This window comes from Bos taurus, chromosome 3 (assembly GCF_002263795.3).
Source record: "Bos taurus isolate L1 Dominette 01449 registration number 42190680 breed Hereford chromosome 3, ARS-UCD2.0, whole genome shotgun sequence".
NCBI lineage: Eukaryota > Metazoa > Chordata > Mammalia > Artiodactyla > Bovidae > Bos > Bos taurus.
The window spans coordinates 120,645,918-120,664,697 of record NC_037330.1 but is presented as its reverse complement, the minus strand read 5'-3'; the positions used below and the strand labels follow the sequence as shown (position 1 = coordinate 120,664,697).

Below are 18,780 nucleotides of genomic sequence, written 5' to 3'. Positions count from 1 at the left end.
GCAGGCACAGCCTGATCCTCTGGGCCCCGTGGACGGACGCCCCACCACACACTCTCTGACATGCCTTGGGAACCAGTTCTCCATGGTCTGGACGTCAAGCCCTGACTTTGGTTTAGGTGGCTGTCACCCTGCCGTTTGGGGGACGTGCCTGTCGCTGACCAGTACCAACCTCCTTATCAAGTTGGGCCACACTGTGATCTGTCTGAATGAGCTTTCTTCCTACTCTCAGTGCCAGTAGGCTGAGGGTTTTCCACATTTCAGGTCTGGTTCTTCTTGGCTGACAGCTCTGTCTTCACATCTTCTTGGCTCTAACGGTCCGAGGGAAGCAAGGCGCGAGCGCTTTGCTTGGAAATGCCCAGCCGGACACCCGGGCCACTGTCCACAGGCTCTTCCTTCCCGCAGCCTAGGACACACTGCAGCCAAGCTCTTGATAGAAGTCCCGTTTCCATCTGAGATCTCATCAGACTGGCCTTTACACCGGTCCAAGTTAGTAAACGGAAGCCTTGCTAAACTGGAGCCGGGAGGGAATTCCCTAGTGGTTCAATGGTTAGGACTCCGCTGTCACTGCCCGGGTTCTGGGGCCGATCCCTGGGCAGGAAACGAAAATCCCACACGGTGCACAGCATGGCCAAAACACTGTTAATTAAAAAATGTCCAATGGGCAGGCCCCCAGGGGGCCTCAGCCAGCCCCCTGGATGTCGCCAAGGGGGACCACCTGGCCTCCAGCCAGAAGCCGGTCACCACCCGCAGCGGGAAGAGTTTCTCCCTGCCCGGCAACAGCCCAGCCAATGAGAAGCCTCCACGCTTCAGGCCCAGTGCCTCCCGGGGACTGTTTGCAGCAGCCCCTCCGACCTGCGTCTCCTGTGAACGAGCTTCCTCTCCTCTTTGCTTCACCACAGTTTCTGACCTGAAACACAATGCTGTGCCGTTCCTGAATAAACCCATTTTGTTGGTAAAAAGTTGGTTGTTTTCTTGTTTCAGGTCATCACATCCACGTTTCTCCCCACGTTCTGCTCAGGCCGCTCGGGTACTCTCTAAGAGGACTGAGGCTCCATGCACAGCTCTCCCCTCTTCGTGGGTCCCCAGCATCGCCCCAACCGTCCATTCACAGCACTGGGCGCTTTCTAGCATGCATCTTCAAACTCTTCCAACCTCTAAGTTCCAAAGCCGCCTCCACATGTTTAGATACTTGTTACATCTCAGTAACAACTTTCTGACTTGGTCCGTTCAGACTGGCTGGATTTTAAGCAACAGGAATTTACTTGTCAGCGTCCTAGAGGCCCAGGACCACGGTGCTGGTGACCGGCTGACAAAGGACTTTTCTCCTGGGTGGCTGCCCACTGGACCGCATGTGCAGAAGGGCTGGGCTGGCTCTCTGGGGGTCACCCAGGCAGGTACTCATCTCAGTCACAAGGTGACTTTAGGACCTAGTCCCCTCCAAGGCCACACCTTCTCCTCCCATGATGTTGAGGTTAGGACCTCAACATATGAATTTCGGGAAGACAGACATTCGGACCACAGCTCCAAGGACCAAGCTCAGCCTGGAGGCTAAGGCCAGAGCCATCTCTGTGGCTAGAATGATGCCAAGAGGCCCTGGGAGCACTGAAGAAGCCCACTCCCTCCCTCCTACACTGCAGGCTTCTCCCTTCTCACGGCTGGGTGCGGGAGGGGTGGGCAGCCCCAGAGCAGAGCAGACAAGGTGGGGCATAAGAGACAGGCAGATAGCGTGCACAGCCCTCTGGTTGCCTTTCTCTCCGCACCCGACCCGTGCTGCTGGTAGGCTGGGGAACTGGAGGGCACTCCCAGCCCCGTCGCTCCTCTGCCCTGCTTCCTGCAGCCTGAGAGTGGATCACCCTTCCCAAGGGTTTGCCCGGCGGTTTGCCCATGCAGTGTCCGCCCGCCTCGGGGTTGATGCTACAGCACAGACGTGGCAGCCTGCCCGCTTCATCCTGTTTCTCTCACCCCGCCCGCGTGGACCAGCCCCCCAGCAGAGCTGCCCAGGTGCCGTCTCCTAAGCCTGTCACACCTACGTTCAGTGGCAGAATCCTCTTAGAAAAATCTTCCCTCCATCCAGTTAGGCTCAGGTTCAGTTCCTCTGAAACAGTTCACGCCAGAGCCAGTCTTTCCTCTGATGTCCAGTGTTAGAGCAAGCGTGCAGGGATGCCAGGGCCGGCCCGGGACCAGCCTCCTCACGCCACGCCTCCCTCCACCCCTCCTGCTTCTGCTACAAACCCAGCACTCCTAGTATGTTTGCTGTGATCTCGTCAAGTCCAGTCTTTCTGTGGCAGACGGAGGGGCCCACGTGACCCTACAGTTAGCCGGACGGAGACCCTGATGGCCTCTGTGCCCACTTCCTGCCCCAGCACCTCCCTTCTCTCCAGCAGGGGTGGGAGTGAGAGGCCTGGGCAGGATCGACTCCCTTTACAAAGTTTTCTCAGGCATTTCCACTGAACTATTTGCCATCACACTGCCCTTCACTCCCTAGCGCTTCAGCATGGGATACGTGTATTCTTTAAGAAAGAAAAAAAAAAACTGTGCATCCGCACTGATATTTCCCGTTCTGATTCTTAGATTATACAATTTCTTACTTAAATTCTTCTATCTCACCTCTTTTAAGAAAAAATCTTCTTTATCATTATTTGCTTTCTCCTACAGGATACTTAGGACTTCCTGATGGCTCAGTGGTCAAGAATCCACCAGCCAATGCAGGAGACACAGGAGATCCAGGTTAAATGCCAAGTTGGAAAGATCCCCCACAGAAAGAGAAGGCAACCAGCTCCAGTATTTTTGCTTCAAAAATTCTATGGACAGAAGAGCCTGGCAGGCTATACTCCATAATGTTGCAAAGAGTCAGACACGACTGAGCGACTACTGCTAAGGACTAGAGCCTGGGGCTGCAGTGCGAGGGTCACAGAGTCGGACACGACTGAGCGACTAAACCACTGCGGGACACATATGATTAATTCAGAATAGTAATATTGTCAATAAGACTACTAATTGAAGTCAATTTTTTGCTATTGTTTTTACAGCTTTCACACTGAGTATATAATGTTAAAAAATATTATAGTTGGAATAACTAATTTCTCTGGCTGCTTATGTCTCCCAATCAGCATACAAACTCATTTACTTCTAAAACTGTTTCTCTGAAGTTAGCTTTGCTTATGCAAAACACGGACGTGACCCTGTTGTCAATCGTGTGAAACAGGGACTTCCCGGGTGGCCAAGGGGCTGGGACTCTGCGCTCCCGGCGCGGAGGGCCTGGGTTCCGTCCCTGGTCAGGGAACTAGACCTCACATGCTGCAAGTGAGAATCTGAATGTTGCGACTTAAGATCCCACACGCCACAAGGAGGATCAAAGCGCAGCCACCGCGAGGGCCCAGCGCAGCCAGATAGAGAAGTAGGAACAGAAACCCTGTAAATCCAGGTTCGTCTCACACGTGGGCGCAGAGCCCCCAAGGCCAGCCTGCCACGCTCTATCAGCAGACGCCCTGACGCTGGGCCTCTGGGCTGTTTCAGTCTTTTGCTAATCAGGTATTGTCACAATGTATGTGTCATTTTGGGCCTCTGCCAGTGTGTCTTCAGGACAGATGTCTCCGAGTAGGATTAGCAGTGCGAGGGCGAGCGCACGCAGGGCTGGTCCAGGTGTTGCCCTTCCCGACGGGCACTGCGCGGTTTCGCCTCCCCCGGCAAGTGCGAGGTGCCCTGCCCCCAGCAAGTCTGTGGTCAGATCTGGACTCGGCCGACCTGGTAGGTGAGGACTGGGGTCCTGGGGTCCTGGGGCAATTTGGGTCTGCATTTCAGCTGTCTTTCCTTCTTGACTCTTGAGGCTGAGTAAGTTCTTTTGAATTATAAATAATCTTCCTGATTTTCAACTACAGCTTTTCATGGAGGTGAAATGCACGGTTACAACATGAAGTTCACTGTTCCACAGCGTCCACACGAGTGTGCAGCTGAGCAGCACTTTGTACACTCGCGTGCGTGCAGCTGCCACCTCTGTCTGCTTCCAGGACAGCCTGTCACACCGGGAAGAAGCCCCATGGCCCCCAGTCACTCCCCCTCCCCACACACCACCCTCTGCTTCCTGCTTCAGGCTGCAACAGCTTTTGAAAATGTTAAACGTCATAAATACTTTTCCATCAAGTGTTTCGTCTTTTCTTGTTCTTGGATTTTATGTTTTGTTGTTTCTTAAACTCTCGTGTACTGTCTCACGGCGGCCCTTCGTCTCCTTGTTGCGGAGGCTCTCTCCTCTACGGTGAGCGGGGGCTGCTCTTCCCTGCAGGGGCCGGGTTTCTCATTACAGCAGCTTCTTGCCGCGGAGCCTGCGCTCAGCAGCTGCCCCACCGCGGCGTATGGCATCCTCCCAGACGGGATCAAACCCCTGTCCCCTGCACTGGCAGGCAGATTCTCACCCGCTGTTACCACCAGGGACAGCCGCTTGTTCTCGGATTTTAAATCACATTTAGGAAGGTTTTGCCCACTCCCCAGTTACACAGAAATTCACACACTGCTCCCAGCACTTGCTTCATTTTTCACACTTGGCTCTTGGACCCGTTTGTGACTTGTCTTGCCTGGTGTGTTACCAGGTTTGAACTGGTCTTTTTCCATGTGCTGACTGCTCGTCACGTCGCTTGCTGACGACCTCGTCTCCTTCACCTCATCGTGGACTTGGTTATCCAGGCTCCAGGGTCTGTCTCTGCAGGCCCCGTGTCCCTGTGCACACGTGTCTGCCTGTGGCCGGGCCTGGGGGTCCAGGGGCAGACCCAGAGGCAGGGAGGTCCAGACCTTCCTCCTTTCTCTTCTTGGAAAGGTCTTCTTAGCTGTTTGTCCTTCCCCTCCTCGTGTGACCTTTATAATTAGCTTTAGATCCAGATGGGGAAACATACTCTAGTACTTTCTTAAGAGGAAGATGCTTTGCTCAATCACGTCTCACTCTTTTGTGACCACATGAACTTTAGCCCACCGGGCTCCCCTGTCCATGGATTCTCCAGGCAAGGATACTGGAGTGGTTGCCATTTCGTTCTCCAGGGGATCTTCCCGACCCAGGGATCCAGCCCGCGGCTCCCGCTTTGCAGGCAGAGTCCTTACCGTCTGAGCGAACAAGTAGTTTCATAATGATTATGTTAAATTTATAAACTTACTTACTTGTAGAGAAATGGCTTTACAAGACTGTTTTCTTCTAGAACAAGGGGTTTCCTCTGTCTGACCAAGTCTAAGGTGTCCTTGAGGAAGCTTCAGAGTTTGCCTCACATGGGTTCACATTTCTTCTCCATCTTTCCCTCGCAAAGTCACCTTCTGTGCTGCCAGAAAGGGCGTGTCCCCCCGTATCTTCTGCCCAGCACGCCCCCCACAGCCAGTCTCCCCGCGGGGCCTGAAACCTGCTTTTCTGATCCCAGTGATGGGAAGCAGGGTGCCAGGGGACCCTTCCTCTCCCCCACCCCACCACCCAGACTTCCCGCCTCGGGCGCCCAAGAGATGCTCTCTCCCCGCGGATGGAGCAGGCAGAGCTGGGAGGTGGTGCTGGCCCCCTGCCCACTCCCCAGGAAAGGAGCTGAGGAGAGTGGTCCTGGGGGGCCTGGGGCCGGGAGGTGGGCCCCGAGGGGGGCGCAGGACTGCCCGTGTGCATAGGAGCTGGCCTCTGGCTCTTCCCGCGGGAGGCGGGCCAGGCGGCCGGTGTGGCCGTCTGCGGCCCCCTGCCTGGTACGGAAAGGGAGCCAGGGCAGAGAGGCCACATCCAGCTGTGTGCCTGTGGCCGGGCCGCCCCCATCAGGGCCAGGGGCACTGCGGTGGGAGGTCGTGGGGAGGCGTGGACGGGGGGAGGCTGGCCACCGTGAAGGGCAGGGCTGCATGCACGCGAGGGCTAGTGTGTGCATGCGCGTGTGCGCGTGGGCCTGGCAAGGTACAGGGCAGTGAGGCGGCCTCCCTGAGGGGCCCCAGGGCGGCATGCTGATCCATCATGGTGGGGCTGCCACCGTCCGTCGCGGGAGGGGGTGCAGGCAGCAGATGGGCACCATCCACGGCCACTGCACTTTATTGGGGTCAGACACACACCATCGTCCTCATCCACGGGCTCTCGCGCCCAGGGCTCCCTGCCACATGGGGAACCCGACACACGCATGGGGCACACATTCCCCCAGAAGTAGATCAGGAGCCACCACAGCAGCCTCACACTCGGTATGCAGGGTCAGCCAGCCCCACGGCGCCTCCAGCTTCAGCCAAGCCAGAGGCGCCTTCAGGCTGAACGTGCACAGCCCCTCCCTCGAGGACCGAGGCCAGCTCCAGTCCTGATGTGGTCCCGACATGGACGGGGCTCCCGCTTCCTGCTTTAGGGCCAGGACGCGGCGCAGCCTTCTGGCCCGGGAAGAAGGGGGCGGGCAGGGCTTCCAGGGCAGAAGGGTTGGCACTGAAGCCCAGCTCCAGGCCCGGGGGAGACCCTCACGCCTCCATCCAGAGGGCCTGGGCTTTGGAGGAGGGGCTCAGGGCAGGGTCTCCAGCGTCCACTCGGGGGCAGCTCCGAGGGTCTTCCCAGCTCGGGTGGGGCGGAGGGCCCCCTGGGCTCCTGCCTGAGCCGGCATCTCATCTCTCCGGCAACAGCATGAAGAAGGCTGCCTTCAGGAAGCGGCCAAAGCTGCAGAGCGCGGCCACCAGCCAGTGCGAGCGCAGGCCCGGGTCGGTGCTGACCACGCACTTGAGCACGTCCGTCTGGGAGGGGAGAGGGCACTGTCAGGGCGCGGGAGACGCAGTCCCGCCCCACCCAAGGCGGCCGTGCCGCTTGACGGGGTGCCTGCGGTCCAGCTGGACAAAGGCCCGAGGTCGGCCGTGAAGAGGCAGGAATCTCCTGAGCAGGGCACTTCCATGTCCCCTTGCAGACGCCGTGGGGGACAACCCCTTAGAACAGGAGCCCAGCGGGCAGCCACTCCTCACTTCCCTGTTTCTCCTAGTCCTGCTAAGGAGCGCAGCCCCGGAGCCTGACCTCCGGCCACACTGGCAGTCAGCGTCCTGGCTGCCCCGGTGCCCAGCCCCGCCGGGCCCAAGGACAGGATGGGCAGGGGACAGAGCTGCCCATGTCCCGCCTGCCATGAGTCACCCTGGCAGTCAGACCTTTCCTGCCCGCGCCGCTCCGCCTCCACCGTGGCTCCAACCCCAGCCCAGGGCTGACTGCTGTCCCCACAGCCGGTGGGCTGCACACACCTCTGCCGCCACCCACTCTACAAAGAAGGCACCGCTTCCAGCAGCCCCGGGCCGGGCCAGCGCTGGGCACATGATGGGGGACCCAGAGACAGAGGTGGAACGTGGCTCTGACCCCCCAGTGGGCAGGGCAGCAGGCTTAGCTCTGGGGGGCGGGCATGCCCCGGGTCAGCCTTGGGGCAGGGATGCAGCCCCAGCCACAACCGCCTCCCCTCCAGCCCGTCACCCCCGCTACCCCGCGGGCGCCCTCACCCATCCACCACGCCTCCGCAGCCAGGTTGCCAGCGTCTTCCGCACAAACTCCCCGAGACAGTCGACGAGGGCGTGCACCAGGGCGGGCTGGGCCTGCCGCACACAGTCCACGGCCAGCCCCGCGGCCACGGAGTACAGGGACACAACTTTGCCCCACGTGATGCCTGCAGGGAGAGAGGGTGCTGGTCACCAAGGGCCACCAAGGCCCCGCTCAAGGCCAGCCCGCAGCGTCACGACAGGGCTGAGCCTCCTGGAGCCACGCGCCCACCACCCCAAAGGTGACCGGGGTCAGCACCCAGGGCCAGCCTTGACCACCAGCTCCCAGTCAGACAGGGAGCTAGGTCACCTGGTCGGCGTGCAACTCCCGGCCACCATCTGCTCAAGTCAGCTCCGCCAGCCCCGTGGGCCATTCTTAGATGTCCTAAGCTTCTGTTCCGCACCTGCACACCAGGGCCAGAGCCCGGCGACGACCCAGCCCACCTCTGCTGGAGAAAGCGATGGAGTAGAAAAGCGGTTTGGCAAAGAGGGACCTGAGCGGGTCAAGGGGGCTCAGGGACCTGGCGCTGGAGGCACTGAACAGCAAGCAGCTTCAAGGTGCACCTGCCCCAGCCTGGCTGTCCCCGGAACACAGCGGGGCGCTCGCCATGGAAAGAAGCTGAGGCCCAGCAGGAAGGGCCATCCCCAGGCACCAAGCTGCTGAGGGCAGAACTAAGACAGAGCCTCCCTGGGGGAAGGACAGACGTGTGACAACCTGGGGACGAATGCCTGTCAGTCATAAAAAGCTCCTTAACACATAAAGAGATTCTGTACAACAAGGGAAGAAAAAGGATCCCCTGGAGACGGGAATGGCTACCCACTCCAGTATTCTTGTCTGGGAAATCCAAACAGAGGAGGCTGGCGGTCTACAGTCCATGGGGTCCCACAGAGTCAGACACAACGGAGCAGCTAATACTTTCACTTTGAACAGTTTCTGAAGAAATAGGAACACAAATGAATAGTGGATTCACAAAATAAAAAATACTAATAATACAATAGATGTACTCAATAAAGCAGACGGAGAAGACAATGGCACCCCACTCCAGTACTCTTGCCTGGAAAATCCCATGGATTGAGGAGCCTGGAAGGCTACAGTCCATGGGGTTGCTGAGGGTCAGACGTGACTGAGCAACTTCACTTTCACTTTTCACTTTCATGCATTGAAGAAGGAAAGGGCAACCCACTCCAGTGTTCTTGCCTGGAGAATCCCAGGGACGGGGGAGCCTGGTGGGCTGCCGTCTATGGGCTCACACAGAGTCGGACACGACTGAAGTGATTTAGCAGTAGCAGATGTTTTTCTGAAACTCTCTTGCTTTTTCGATGATCCAATAGATGTTGGCAATTTGATCTCTGGTTCCTCTGCCTTTTCTAAATCCAGCTTGAACATCTGGAAGTTCATGGTTCACATACTGTTGAAGCCTGGCTTGAAGAATTTTGAGCATTACTTTGCTAGCGTGTGAGATGAGTGTAATTGTTCGGTAGTTTGAACATCCTTTGGCATTGCCTTTCTTTGGGATTGGAATGAAAACTGACCTTTTCCAGTCCTGTGGCCACTGAGAAATCTGCAGGCAGGTCAAGAAGCAACAGTTAGAACTGTACATGGAACAACAGACTGGTTCCAAATTGGGAAAGAAGTACATCAAGGCTGCATATTGTCACCTTGCTTATTTAACTTACATGCAGAGTACATCATGTGAAATGCCAGGGTGGATGAAGAACAAGACTGCTGGGAGAAATATCAATAAACTCAGCTATGCAGTTGACACCACCCTTACAGCAGAAAGCAAAGAACTAAAGCGACTTCTTGATGAAAGTGAAAGAGGAAAGTGAAAAAGTTGGCTTAAAATTCAGCTTTCAGAAAACTAAGATCATGGCATCTGGTCCCATCACTTCATGGCAAATAGATGGGGAAACAGTGGCAACAGTGAGAGACTTTATTTTTTGGGGGGGGGGCTCCAAAATCACTGCGGATGGTGACTGTAGCCATGAAATTAAAAGATGCTTGCTCCTTGGAAGAAAAGCTATGACCAGCCTAGAGAGCATATTAAAAAGCAGAGACATTACTTTGCCAACTAAGGTCCATCTAGTCAAAGCTATTGTTTTTCCAGCAGTCATGTATGGATGTGAAAGGTGGACTATAAAGAAAGCTGACTGACAAAGAATTGATGCTTTTGAACTGTGGTGTTGGAGAAGACTCTTGAGAGTCCCTTGAACTGCAGGGAGATCAAACCAGTCAATCCTAAAGGAAATCAGTCCTGAATATTCATTGGAGGGACTGATGCTGAAGCTGAAGCTCCAATACTTTGGCAACCTAATGGAAAGAGCTGACTTATTGGAAAAGACCCTGATCCTGGGAAAGACTGAAGGTGGGAGAAGGAGACGACAGAGGATGAGATGGTTGGATGGCATCACCGGCTTAATGGACATGAGTTTGAGCAGGCTCCGGGAGTTGGTGATGGACTGGAAGGCCTGGCGTGCTGCAGTCCACGGGGTGGCAGAGAGCTGGACACAACTGAGCGACTGAACTGAACTGAATACACTAGACATGTGAAAAATGCTTACCCTCCCTGATAGTCAAAGAAGCCTCAATTAAAACGAGATGTAAAGGATAGTCTATGAGGTTGAAAATTCAAAGTGGCAATGTGTGGATCCAGGTAACTGTGCAGCCTGGTCCCTGTGACGGGAAAGGCATCTGAGGGCACCTGGCATCACCGGTGAGAGGACACCCCCTGGGGGCCGGGCCCTGGTCTGGCAGGAATAGCACAGGTGGGGAACGCAGGCCCTGGACCCCCATTCCCGGGGACGGTAGGTCACAGGAGCACAAGACAAGGCAAATGGACGCTTGTTCACAGTCACCAGGAGGTGGAAATGGCAAGACAGGAAGATTCGGGAGTGGGAGGGCGCGAAGTGGGCCATCTGCACAACAGAAGGTCATCTGGCCTCCCGAGGCAGGAGCTCTGACGGGGCCAGGACCACGCCGGCTGAAACAACACGTCCCCGAAGGACGCAGACTCGAGTGGGAGTGCGTTCCTGACGCGGCAGGGCCAGCGGGGCCGTGGAGACGGAGGCAGAGCGGTGGGCCCCGGGCCGGCAGTGGCAGCTGCCGGATATCGAGGCAGCCGCTGGGTGTCAAGGGCTGCGTAGCCCTGCGGGTGGACAGATGCGCCGAATCGCACTCTACACGCTTAACCGGGGCCTCCCTCAGGGTTCCGTGACCCAGACGCCGAGCTCCCAGCATGGGCCCAGGTGGCGGGGAGCCCGACCACACGCACCCCAAGGTGACGGCAACGAATCAAATGGTTAATCAGATACCACGTGAATTTCACCTCAGTTAAACGCAAATGTAAAAACCCCATGAACCAGGCCCACCTGGTGCTTTGACTCCCACCCCTTCAAAGCAGGCCCACGTCTGAAGGCCCCGAGCCGGCCCTGGCCCCCGGGACCCCCTCCTGCCGCTGGCCTTGGGCCCACTCCGCCAGCCTCAGCGCCACCCACGAGACTGCCCACCCTCAGGGCTCTGCTCATGGGCCCTCTCCAAGGGGCACCCAGGCCACGAGGGCGCCATGTCCTGGGGATGGCGACACCACGCCGTGCTCCCCGTTCACCAGCTGCTCACAGCGCACCGGCCCTGGCGGGCCCCCTGGACTCGGCGCCCCAGGTGGACACGTGGGCTCCACATGACTACGTTGGACCTGGAGAGAAAAGCTCTGGTCTGGGAGCTGCCAGCAGGCTGGTCTCCCGCGTGGGTCTTGCGTATGCCCTATTTTCTCTGAGCTCTTAGCGTTATTTTTTATGGAGATACGATCTCACTACCGGGCTTCCCTGGTGGCTCAGGTGGTAAAGAACCAGCCAGCCACGTGGGAGACCTGGGTTGGATCCCTGGGTCGGGAAGATCCCCTGGAGGAGGGCATGGCAACTGCCTCCAGCATTCTTGCCTAAACAACCCCATGGACAGAGGAGCCTGGCAGGCTGCAGTCCACCAGGTCGAAAAGAGTTGGACACGACCAAGCAACTGAACACACAGCAGTCTCACTGCCATCAGTTCATCCTTTTGAAGTGTGAGATCCAAAAACTTTAAAAAGAAGACCCAGATGGGACTTCCTTGGTGCTCCAATGGTCAAGACTGCACTTTCAGCTCAAAAATAAAAAAAAAGAGAGATCCAGTGTTCTTGGCGTGTTGACAGTGTTCACAACCACCTCCACTGCTGACTTCCGGGCGTGTTCACTCCAGGTCCCTGTCCCCATGAGAACGGCGTCCCCGTCACCGCAGCTCCTGGCAGCCTCTCCTCTCCTCGTCTCTGTGGATGCTCTGGACATTTCACGTGAATCAAATCACACAGTAGGTCCCCTCTTGTTTCCGACTCCTCAGGGAGCAAAACGTTTTCCAGGTTCCTCGCATCATCCTGCGCATCACCACCGCGTTCCTTGTCACGTTGGAGCAAGGCTCCATCGCGTGGGCCGACCACCAGTCAGGAGAACCTGGGTGGGGTCCCTCCGCTGCTGGCGGAGGGTCTGAAGGCCCACGGACAAGCCCTCGTGTGGACATGTGGCTTCCTTTCTCAGGGGCGAACCCCGGGGCATGGAGCTGCGGGCTCAGGTGGGGGACGCCATCAGGGTCACCCCACTGAAGACACAGACACGAGGTCCACCGTGGCGGCTCGCGCCTCGAGGCCTCCCGAGCTGGGTTCCGAAGGCCTGCCTCCACCCCCAGGGGGTGCGAGATGGAGTCTCGTGGCTGGGCGTGCATTTCCCTGGTGACTGATGAAGGTCAGCGACTTCTCACAGACATCTCGGAAGAGACGACTATTTAGATTCCTTTGCTCATGTTTAAAGGAGGCTGCCTTTTTAGCACAGATTTCTGAGAGTACTTTATCTCATGTTTTTTATCTTTTCATGGTAAAATACTTTTTTCTTGTAATGAGAAGTAAAAAAATGAAAATACTTGCCAACTTCATGTTTTCCCACAAAAGGGAACAGAGAAGCCCCTTCAGCCAAGACGCAGCGGGAGCGTCACCCCGCCGCTGCATGTGGGGGGCTCGGCAGCATCAGGGTGCCGGCACGTGGCGGGCACCCAAGCCCTACCCTGCAGTCCTGGAGCCGCCCACCCCACCGGCCACAGCCACAGAGGAGAGGGGCTGCCCAGGAGGGTGAAGGGGACGCGGGTCCAGCCCCGGGGTCAGCGGGCCAGGCCCCGCTGCGGGGAGAGGCCGTAGGAGTTCTGCGGTCCAGAGAGGTCGAGAAACGGCCTGCAACACACACAGCGACGAGGGGGCAGGCGGGCGTGGGGGCTGCCGCGAGGAGGGGGCGGAGCCCGGCCCGGGGAGGGTGGGCCGGCAGCCGGGGAACTTGGGCCCAGGTCGGTGGGGTACAGCCCCAGCGGTTTCAGACTGAGCTCCACGCACTCCATCCCCAGGACACACCTCCCTCCCGGCCTCCGGGGCCCTCCTGGAACCCACAGCCCTTCTGGGCCCATCTCTGGTCGCCAGCCCTAAGCGGGCTGGGCAGGCAGGGCTGGACGCTCCATCCGGCCCCCCACCCTCCCGCCACCGCCCTGGGCCCCGGCCCCCGCCCGCCCGGCCGCATTCCCAGAAATGACCCTTCCTTTTAAAGCCAGGCCTCGGCTCATAAACCAGCTGCCCGCCCGACAGCTCGGAGACACACACAGGCGGCCACCCACACGCCGGCGTCAGGCCGGGACGGGCCCGGGGGGTGGTGGGGGAGCCCAGCATGGCGGACAGCTCCGGGTGCCCACCGTGCCCCTTCCTGCCTGGCCCCTCTAACTGCCTTCTCCACCAGGCCAGCCTGGATGCCCCCGAGCCCCACCCGGGGGAGGGCTGTCAGGCCCTCCAGGGCACCCTGATCTCTCCCCACCCCTCGGGGTCCTGCCCTTGGTGACCGCTGCACGGAGAGCCGCGCTGACCCTGTGGAGGCTGGCCCGCAGCTGGCGGTCCCGTGTCCCGCACCTTCAACGCCGGCCTGCCCGCCAGGGGTCGGGAGGCCTCCTCAGAGGGGAACACAAGGAGGCAACACCCCGAGGGTGGGGTCAGCAGACGGGGCCTCTGACGGGCCTGCAGCCCCTCCATCTGGCCCTCTGTCTTCAGTGGGTGAGTGGAGGGTCCCCCTCGGGGCAGGGATGGTGGTCCGGGCTCCTCTGCCCCGAAGCCCTCCAGTGCTAAGCCCGCCTCGGCTGAGCAAAGGCGGGGCGAGCACCAGGTCACAGCACCAGTCAGCCCAGGGCTCGAGGCCTCCGGGCTGCCTGGGCCTCCTCTGCAGCAGGCTGTGCCCCCAAAGCCCCAGGGGGAAGGGGGCCCTCCCCACTCCCAACGCTGCCTGGCCACTCACACCTGTCCTCCAGCTGGGATGCAGCCCCGAGCACTCAGCTGTGGGCCCGCGTGGACCCCTCCCCGAGGCCGGGACCACCATCCATGCCTCAGGGTCCCCGGCCAATGCAGCTCCGGGCGCCGGGGGGCACGCCGGGTCGGCCAAGGAGAAGGTGCTGTCCCGGGAGGGGCTCTGCTCCTGGACGCCCAGCAACGCCCGGCGCCTGCCCCATACCAGAACCCAGGCCCGAGGCGGGTGCACTGAGCTGGGCACCCGCTCACAGGTGGGCCACAGGGAGCCCACGGGCTCCCCAGGAGGGGACGTGGGGACGGGAGGGGCCTGGGGACGAGTCCGGGGGTCTCCTGTGAGCCTGGAGGCAGGTGTGTGGACAGGAGCAGCAGGAGGTGCCCTCAGGTGAGGAAGTGAGGGAAGGAGGCGACAGGGATACACACTGCCCGCCGCCGGGGCCCAGGGGGGCTCTAGGAACCCACAGGCTGTGGGCCAGCAAATGCCAGGTGAGGCACCCCCACTGCAGAGCACCGCTCCCGTGGGGGGCCGGCTGGCAACATGCCTCTGCCCAGCACACTCCGGTGCAGCAACCCCGCAACTTTTCAGGTTCCAGGAGCCTGGCAGCACCCACTCCAGCTGCCAGGGAGTGGGCACCGCACTGCGAGAAGCCCAAGCGAGCAGCAGCGCCAGCTGGTAGCCTGACCCACACCACCAGCCAGGACTTCCGGCCAGGGCAGCCCCAGAACCCCACGAGGGGCCCATGCCCTCGGACCCAGGGAGGTTCCCGGACAAGCCCACCTGTGCTGCAGCCCCGGCCCCGACAACTCCCAGGCCCCAGGCCCCGCTGGCACCGTGGGTCCCCGGCCTAGACACGAAGCCTCACCTGCAGAAAAGATCTGGGTCGCCACAGCCAGGAAGGCGTCGGTCACCACGGTCTCCGACTGCAGGGAGAGGTTCAGCTGGCGGGCCACGTTGCGGTAGACACTGGGCCGGATCAGCTCCAGCTCGTCCGCTGCGCGGGACCAGGGGTGGGTCAGAGGGGTCCCACGGGCCAGGAGGCCAGCCCACAGCCGCAGAGGGGGCCCTGACCCCAACCTGATCCCTGACCTCCGACCTGTCCCATGCCCACCCACTTGACACCACCCCCAGGGTCCCCAGGGACAAGGCCAGGGAGGTGCGGTAGTCACCCCAGACCTGCCTGTGGGCTGCCCCTCTGAGAAGTCAGCCACGCCCCCCCTCCCCAGGGCAGAGCCGGCTGGGCCGGTGCAGCGGGAATCCCGGGCGTGCCTGCTCGGTGACTCACAGCACACAGCAAGCTGCCCGGGCAGGCGGCCAGTCCCAACGTGGGCAGGGTGGGGGCCAGCGACCCCACACAGGTGGGGAGCCCGCGGCTGCCTCGGGGAGGGGCAGCCTCACCAGGCCCAGCGTCATTCAGGAAACCAGAGACCAAGCCGCTGCCCGGAGGCGGCAGGCCTGGGCTCCTGGTGCCCGGCGGGGATGCCCATCAGTGGAGGAACGCCCTCACAGGGCCCCGTCTACACCATGTCCGCAGGGACGTGCCGGAACCCCTCACGGCCCACGCACTGGGTGTCCCCCAGCCCGGCCGCTTCTCCAGCCAAAGCAAACAGGGAAATGCTTCCCACTGGAGGGCCCGGTGATAAGGGCAACGCATCGGCCCTGGGGCCAGCTGCACTCCGTCCAATTCAGGAAGATCTGAAGCCAGAGGGGGACTGAGGCTGGTGGAGCCATGGGGGCGGTGGCATGGAAACTCCCAGGGCGGGCCTGGCCAGCCATTCCCACGCACAGACCCGGGGGGCGACTGGGGACTGGCCCCAAGAGACCAGCTGCGGGGGCGCGCCCCCCGCCTCTTCCTGTTTGCTGCTGCTCCCAGAGCTGGGAGTCTGTGCCGGGGAGGGGGCTGCGGGTGCTGGGGATGGGGACGGCTCCAGGCCGTGACAAGAGGCGGGGGGCTCACGTAGAGCAGCTCACAAGGGCCGCACACTGGGGGTCCAAGCTACCTCCCTCCAGGGTCCCCTCAGCCACCTGGCAGACGCTGAGCCCAGGGACTGGCCATGAAAGCAGCCTGGGGAGGGCCCCGAGGCCTGGCCCTGTGGAGGGCCAGCGTGGGGCACTTGGCTGGACTCTGCTCCCCCAGTCCAGGCCGGAAGCATCCCAGGCTCCCTGGATCCGAGGTCACAGTTCGGGAAGGACAGTGATTAGCGGAGCCCACAGCGGGGCTTTCCAGACAAGTTCAAACAACAGGGACCCTGGCCTGAGACCCTGTTCCAGGCAAGGCTGGGGAGCTGGGGGCCAGCAGGGCCACAGGGCAGGCCAGGACAAAGGAAGGACTTCCTCCTGGCCACTCCAGGGGCCTCTCAGCAGCCCGAGATACCGAATTCTCCAGGGCCCTCTGGAACATTCAGCCCAGGCTTGTCCCTACAGCCCAGCTGGAAGAAACGGTTTGAGCCCTGGCCTCAGGGGAGCACAGGCACTCTGGACCTTTGGCTGAAACCTCAAATCCCACATGCTCCCCTCCCCCAAGGCCCAGGTGGGACACCACCCCCCTGCAGCTCTCAGCTGCACACCACGCCAACACTCCTGGGCAGACCAGGTCTACACAGCCTTGCCCCCAGGGTCCACAGAACACGAGGGCCAGCCTGAGAAGAGGCGGGCATCCCCTTCCACGGGGTGCTCCCTCCAACCCAGGGTCCTGGGCCAGTCTCTCAACCCACTCTGTCTGGAGAGCCACCCATTGGGGGCGTGTGCCCCCACGCCCCCCTGAGTGCACACTCCCCACGTGGAAGGTCACGCCGGGCGGTGTAGAACTGGGCAACCTTCGTCCCCATGGCGAGATGGGTTGAATGAGTCAGCTGAGAGGGTCCCTCCCTCTCTGCGGTCCTTGGAGAAGATGGAGACAGTTAAGCCCGATGACCCTGGAATCAACCCCCCACCAACGTCTACACAGCAAGCTGTGCAGGCGGGGTTCACGGCTACCCAGCCTCACACAGTTTCTGGTCTCCTGGGCACTAATTTCCGCAGGAGCCCGGGGAGGCCTCCAAACCCAGAGAAAAGAGCAGCCCACACAGGACTGCAGCCAGTAACTGTGAGGACCTATTTTCCAAAACAAACATCAGGACACGTGGTCCGACAAAGGATTTTTGTGCCCAGCTGAGTACAAGGGTCACTGTGGAAATTTAGCCACGAAAACATCATTCCTCCTGGAGTTTTCTATTCTTTATGGCCAGGATGTGTGCAATCTGGGCTCAGCAGGCAGACAGTAGGTCTGGCGGGTGCACAGGCCAGCTGACGGGGGAGCTAGGAGAGGTGGGTGCTGGAGGGAACCCCGCCCGCCTTGCGCGATAGATCCCTCAGGGCACCAGGACCAGTCCCCTCCCTGCCCCGGAGGGAAGACAGAAGCCCGGCTACCCGGTGGGCTGCCAGTGCAAGGACAGCTGTACCCGAGCCGCTGCGTGTCCGCCCGACCGGCTGGAAGGGGCAGCCTGGGGACCCCGCCGGCCGGCCGGCCGGAGCCCACACTCACCCAGGCGCAGCAGCACGGCGCACACCTCCGCCAGGCGGCCGCCGGGGACCGGCGCGGCGCGCTCGGGCGCGCTCCAGGAGAGGCCAGCGCGCAGCAGTCGCGCGTGCACGAACTCGCGGCCGAGAGCCTTGGCCTGGGCCACCAGCTCCTTGTCGGTGGGCGAGCGGTCAAAGGCGTCCATGATCTCGGCGGCGAAGACCGAGGAGCGCCGCAGCACCTCCATGGCGGGGACGAGGGCGGGGGGCGCCGCACCTGCGGGCAGACGGCGCTCAGACGGGCCCGCCCTGTCGCCCCGGCCGGGCTGCGAAGGGGAAGGCCGGCCGCGCGGAGGGCGGGCAGCGGGGCGCGGGGAGGGGGCGCGGCGCGCGCCGGGGCGCACCGGGAGGCCGGGCGGGGCTGGGCTCCGGGGTAGGGCTCCGGCCGGCCGGCTGCGGGTGAGCGCTCCGGTTGGTGCTCCAGATCTTTAAAAGCGCGGAGTCACATTCTTTCAGATGCCAAGATCAACCACAAGGATCCTCGCGGCCGCCGAGGGTAGGAGGGACCGCGGCGAAATGGCGATTTGCTCCGGGGCCGCCGCACCCGCGCGCGAAGACTAGTGCGCGGGGCGACGGAGGCGTGGGCACGGCCCGATCTGCGCCCGGCCGGCGGCCGCCGGGACCCCGGCCCGGCCCCGCGTCCTGGGCCGCCCGCCTCCGCGCCTCGCGATCCTCGGTGCCTGTCCCCGGCCTCGCCGTCCCCAAGGCTCCGCCCGCCCGCTCACCTCTCCCGCCGCATGTCTCGGGCGCGGGGGCCGGGGACTACTGCTGGCTTCAGGACCTGCGGGCCGCCGCCCCCGCCGCTCGAGATCCTTCCATTCAAACCGGCGAGGCCGCGCGCCCCGCCCCGGTGCCCGCCCAGTCTACGCCGAGCCGGCTGGAGCGCCGAGTGCGCGGGGCCTCGGGCCCTCCCGGGGCTCTGGCGGCGTCGTCGGGGGCGAGGGGAGCTCGGGCAGCACTGCGCGACTCTCCGCCGGCTGGAGGCGAGGCTTGGGGCTTTGCCTTCTAAGGGAAAGGCAACCCCGGGGCGGAGCCGCGGCCGGAGCTTCCCCGCCGCCTCCCCGCTTAAGGAGGACCGGGCTAGTTCCCAGGCGCGCTCTGGGAGGGCCTGGGGGCGGGAGCTGTCCCCGCCTGGCCCGGTGAGCAGGACCTAGCGCGGGCCCCAGCCGCGTGGGCTCACACCCGGCTTCATCAGCTTATTGATTTCTAGAGGTTCTTTGTATGTTCTGGGTGCTGTGTCCCCGGCCTTACACATGGCTGGACATTGTATCGATAGATGCATATTTGTGTGTGCTTTGTACTGAAGTTGTCGCCATTATCTTCTGCTATCTTTGGCGTGGCTGTGTTGAACAGTTTTCTCCATGACATCCCATTTATCACTTTTCTCACCTTCAGTGATTT

At 61.1% G+C, this 18,780-nt stretch overlaps 1 protein-coding gene across 1 annotated transcript; it reads right to left on the bottom strand.

Annotated features, from left to right (window-relative positions):
- Positions 1-6,012: 6,012 nt before the first annotated feature.
- On the bottom strand, positions 6,013-18,292 carry BOK (BCL2 family apoptosis regulator BOK). The gene is given in 5 exon segments (NM_001098868.1): positions 6,013-6,699; positions 7,438-7,601; positions 14,687-14,815; positions 17,345-17,596; positions 18,105-18,292. Coding segments are annotated over 4 exon segments (642 nt in total). The 5' UTR covers positions 17,568-17,596; positions 18,105-18,292; the 3' UTR covers positions 6,013-6,573.
- Positions 18,293-18,780: the final 488 nt, after the last annotated feature.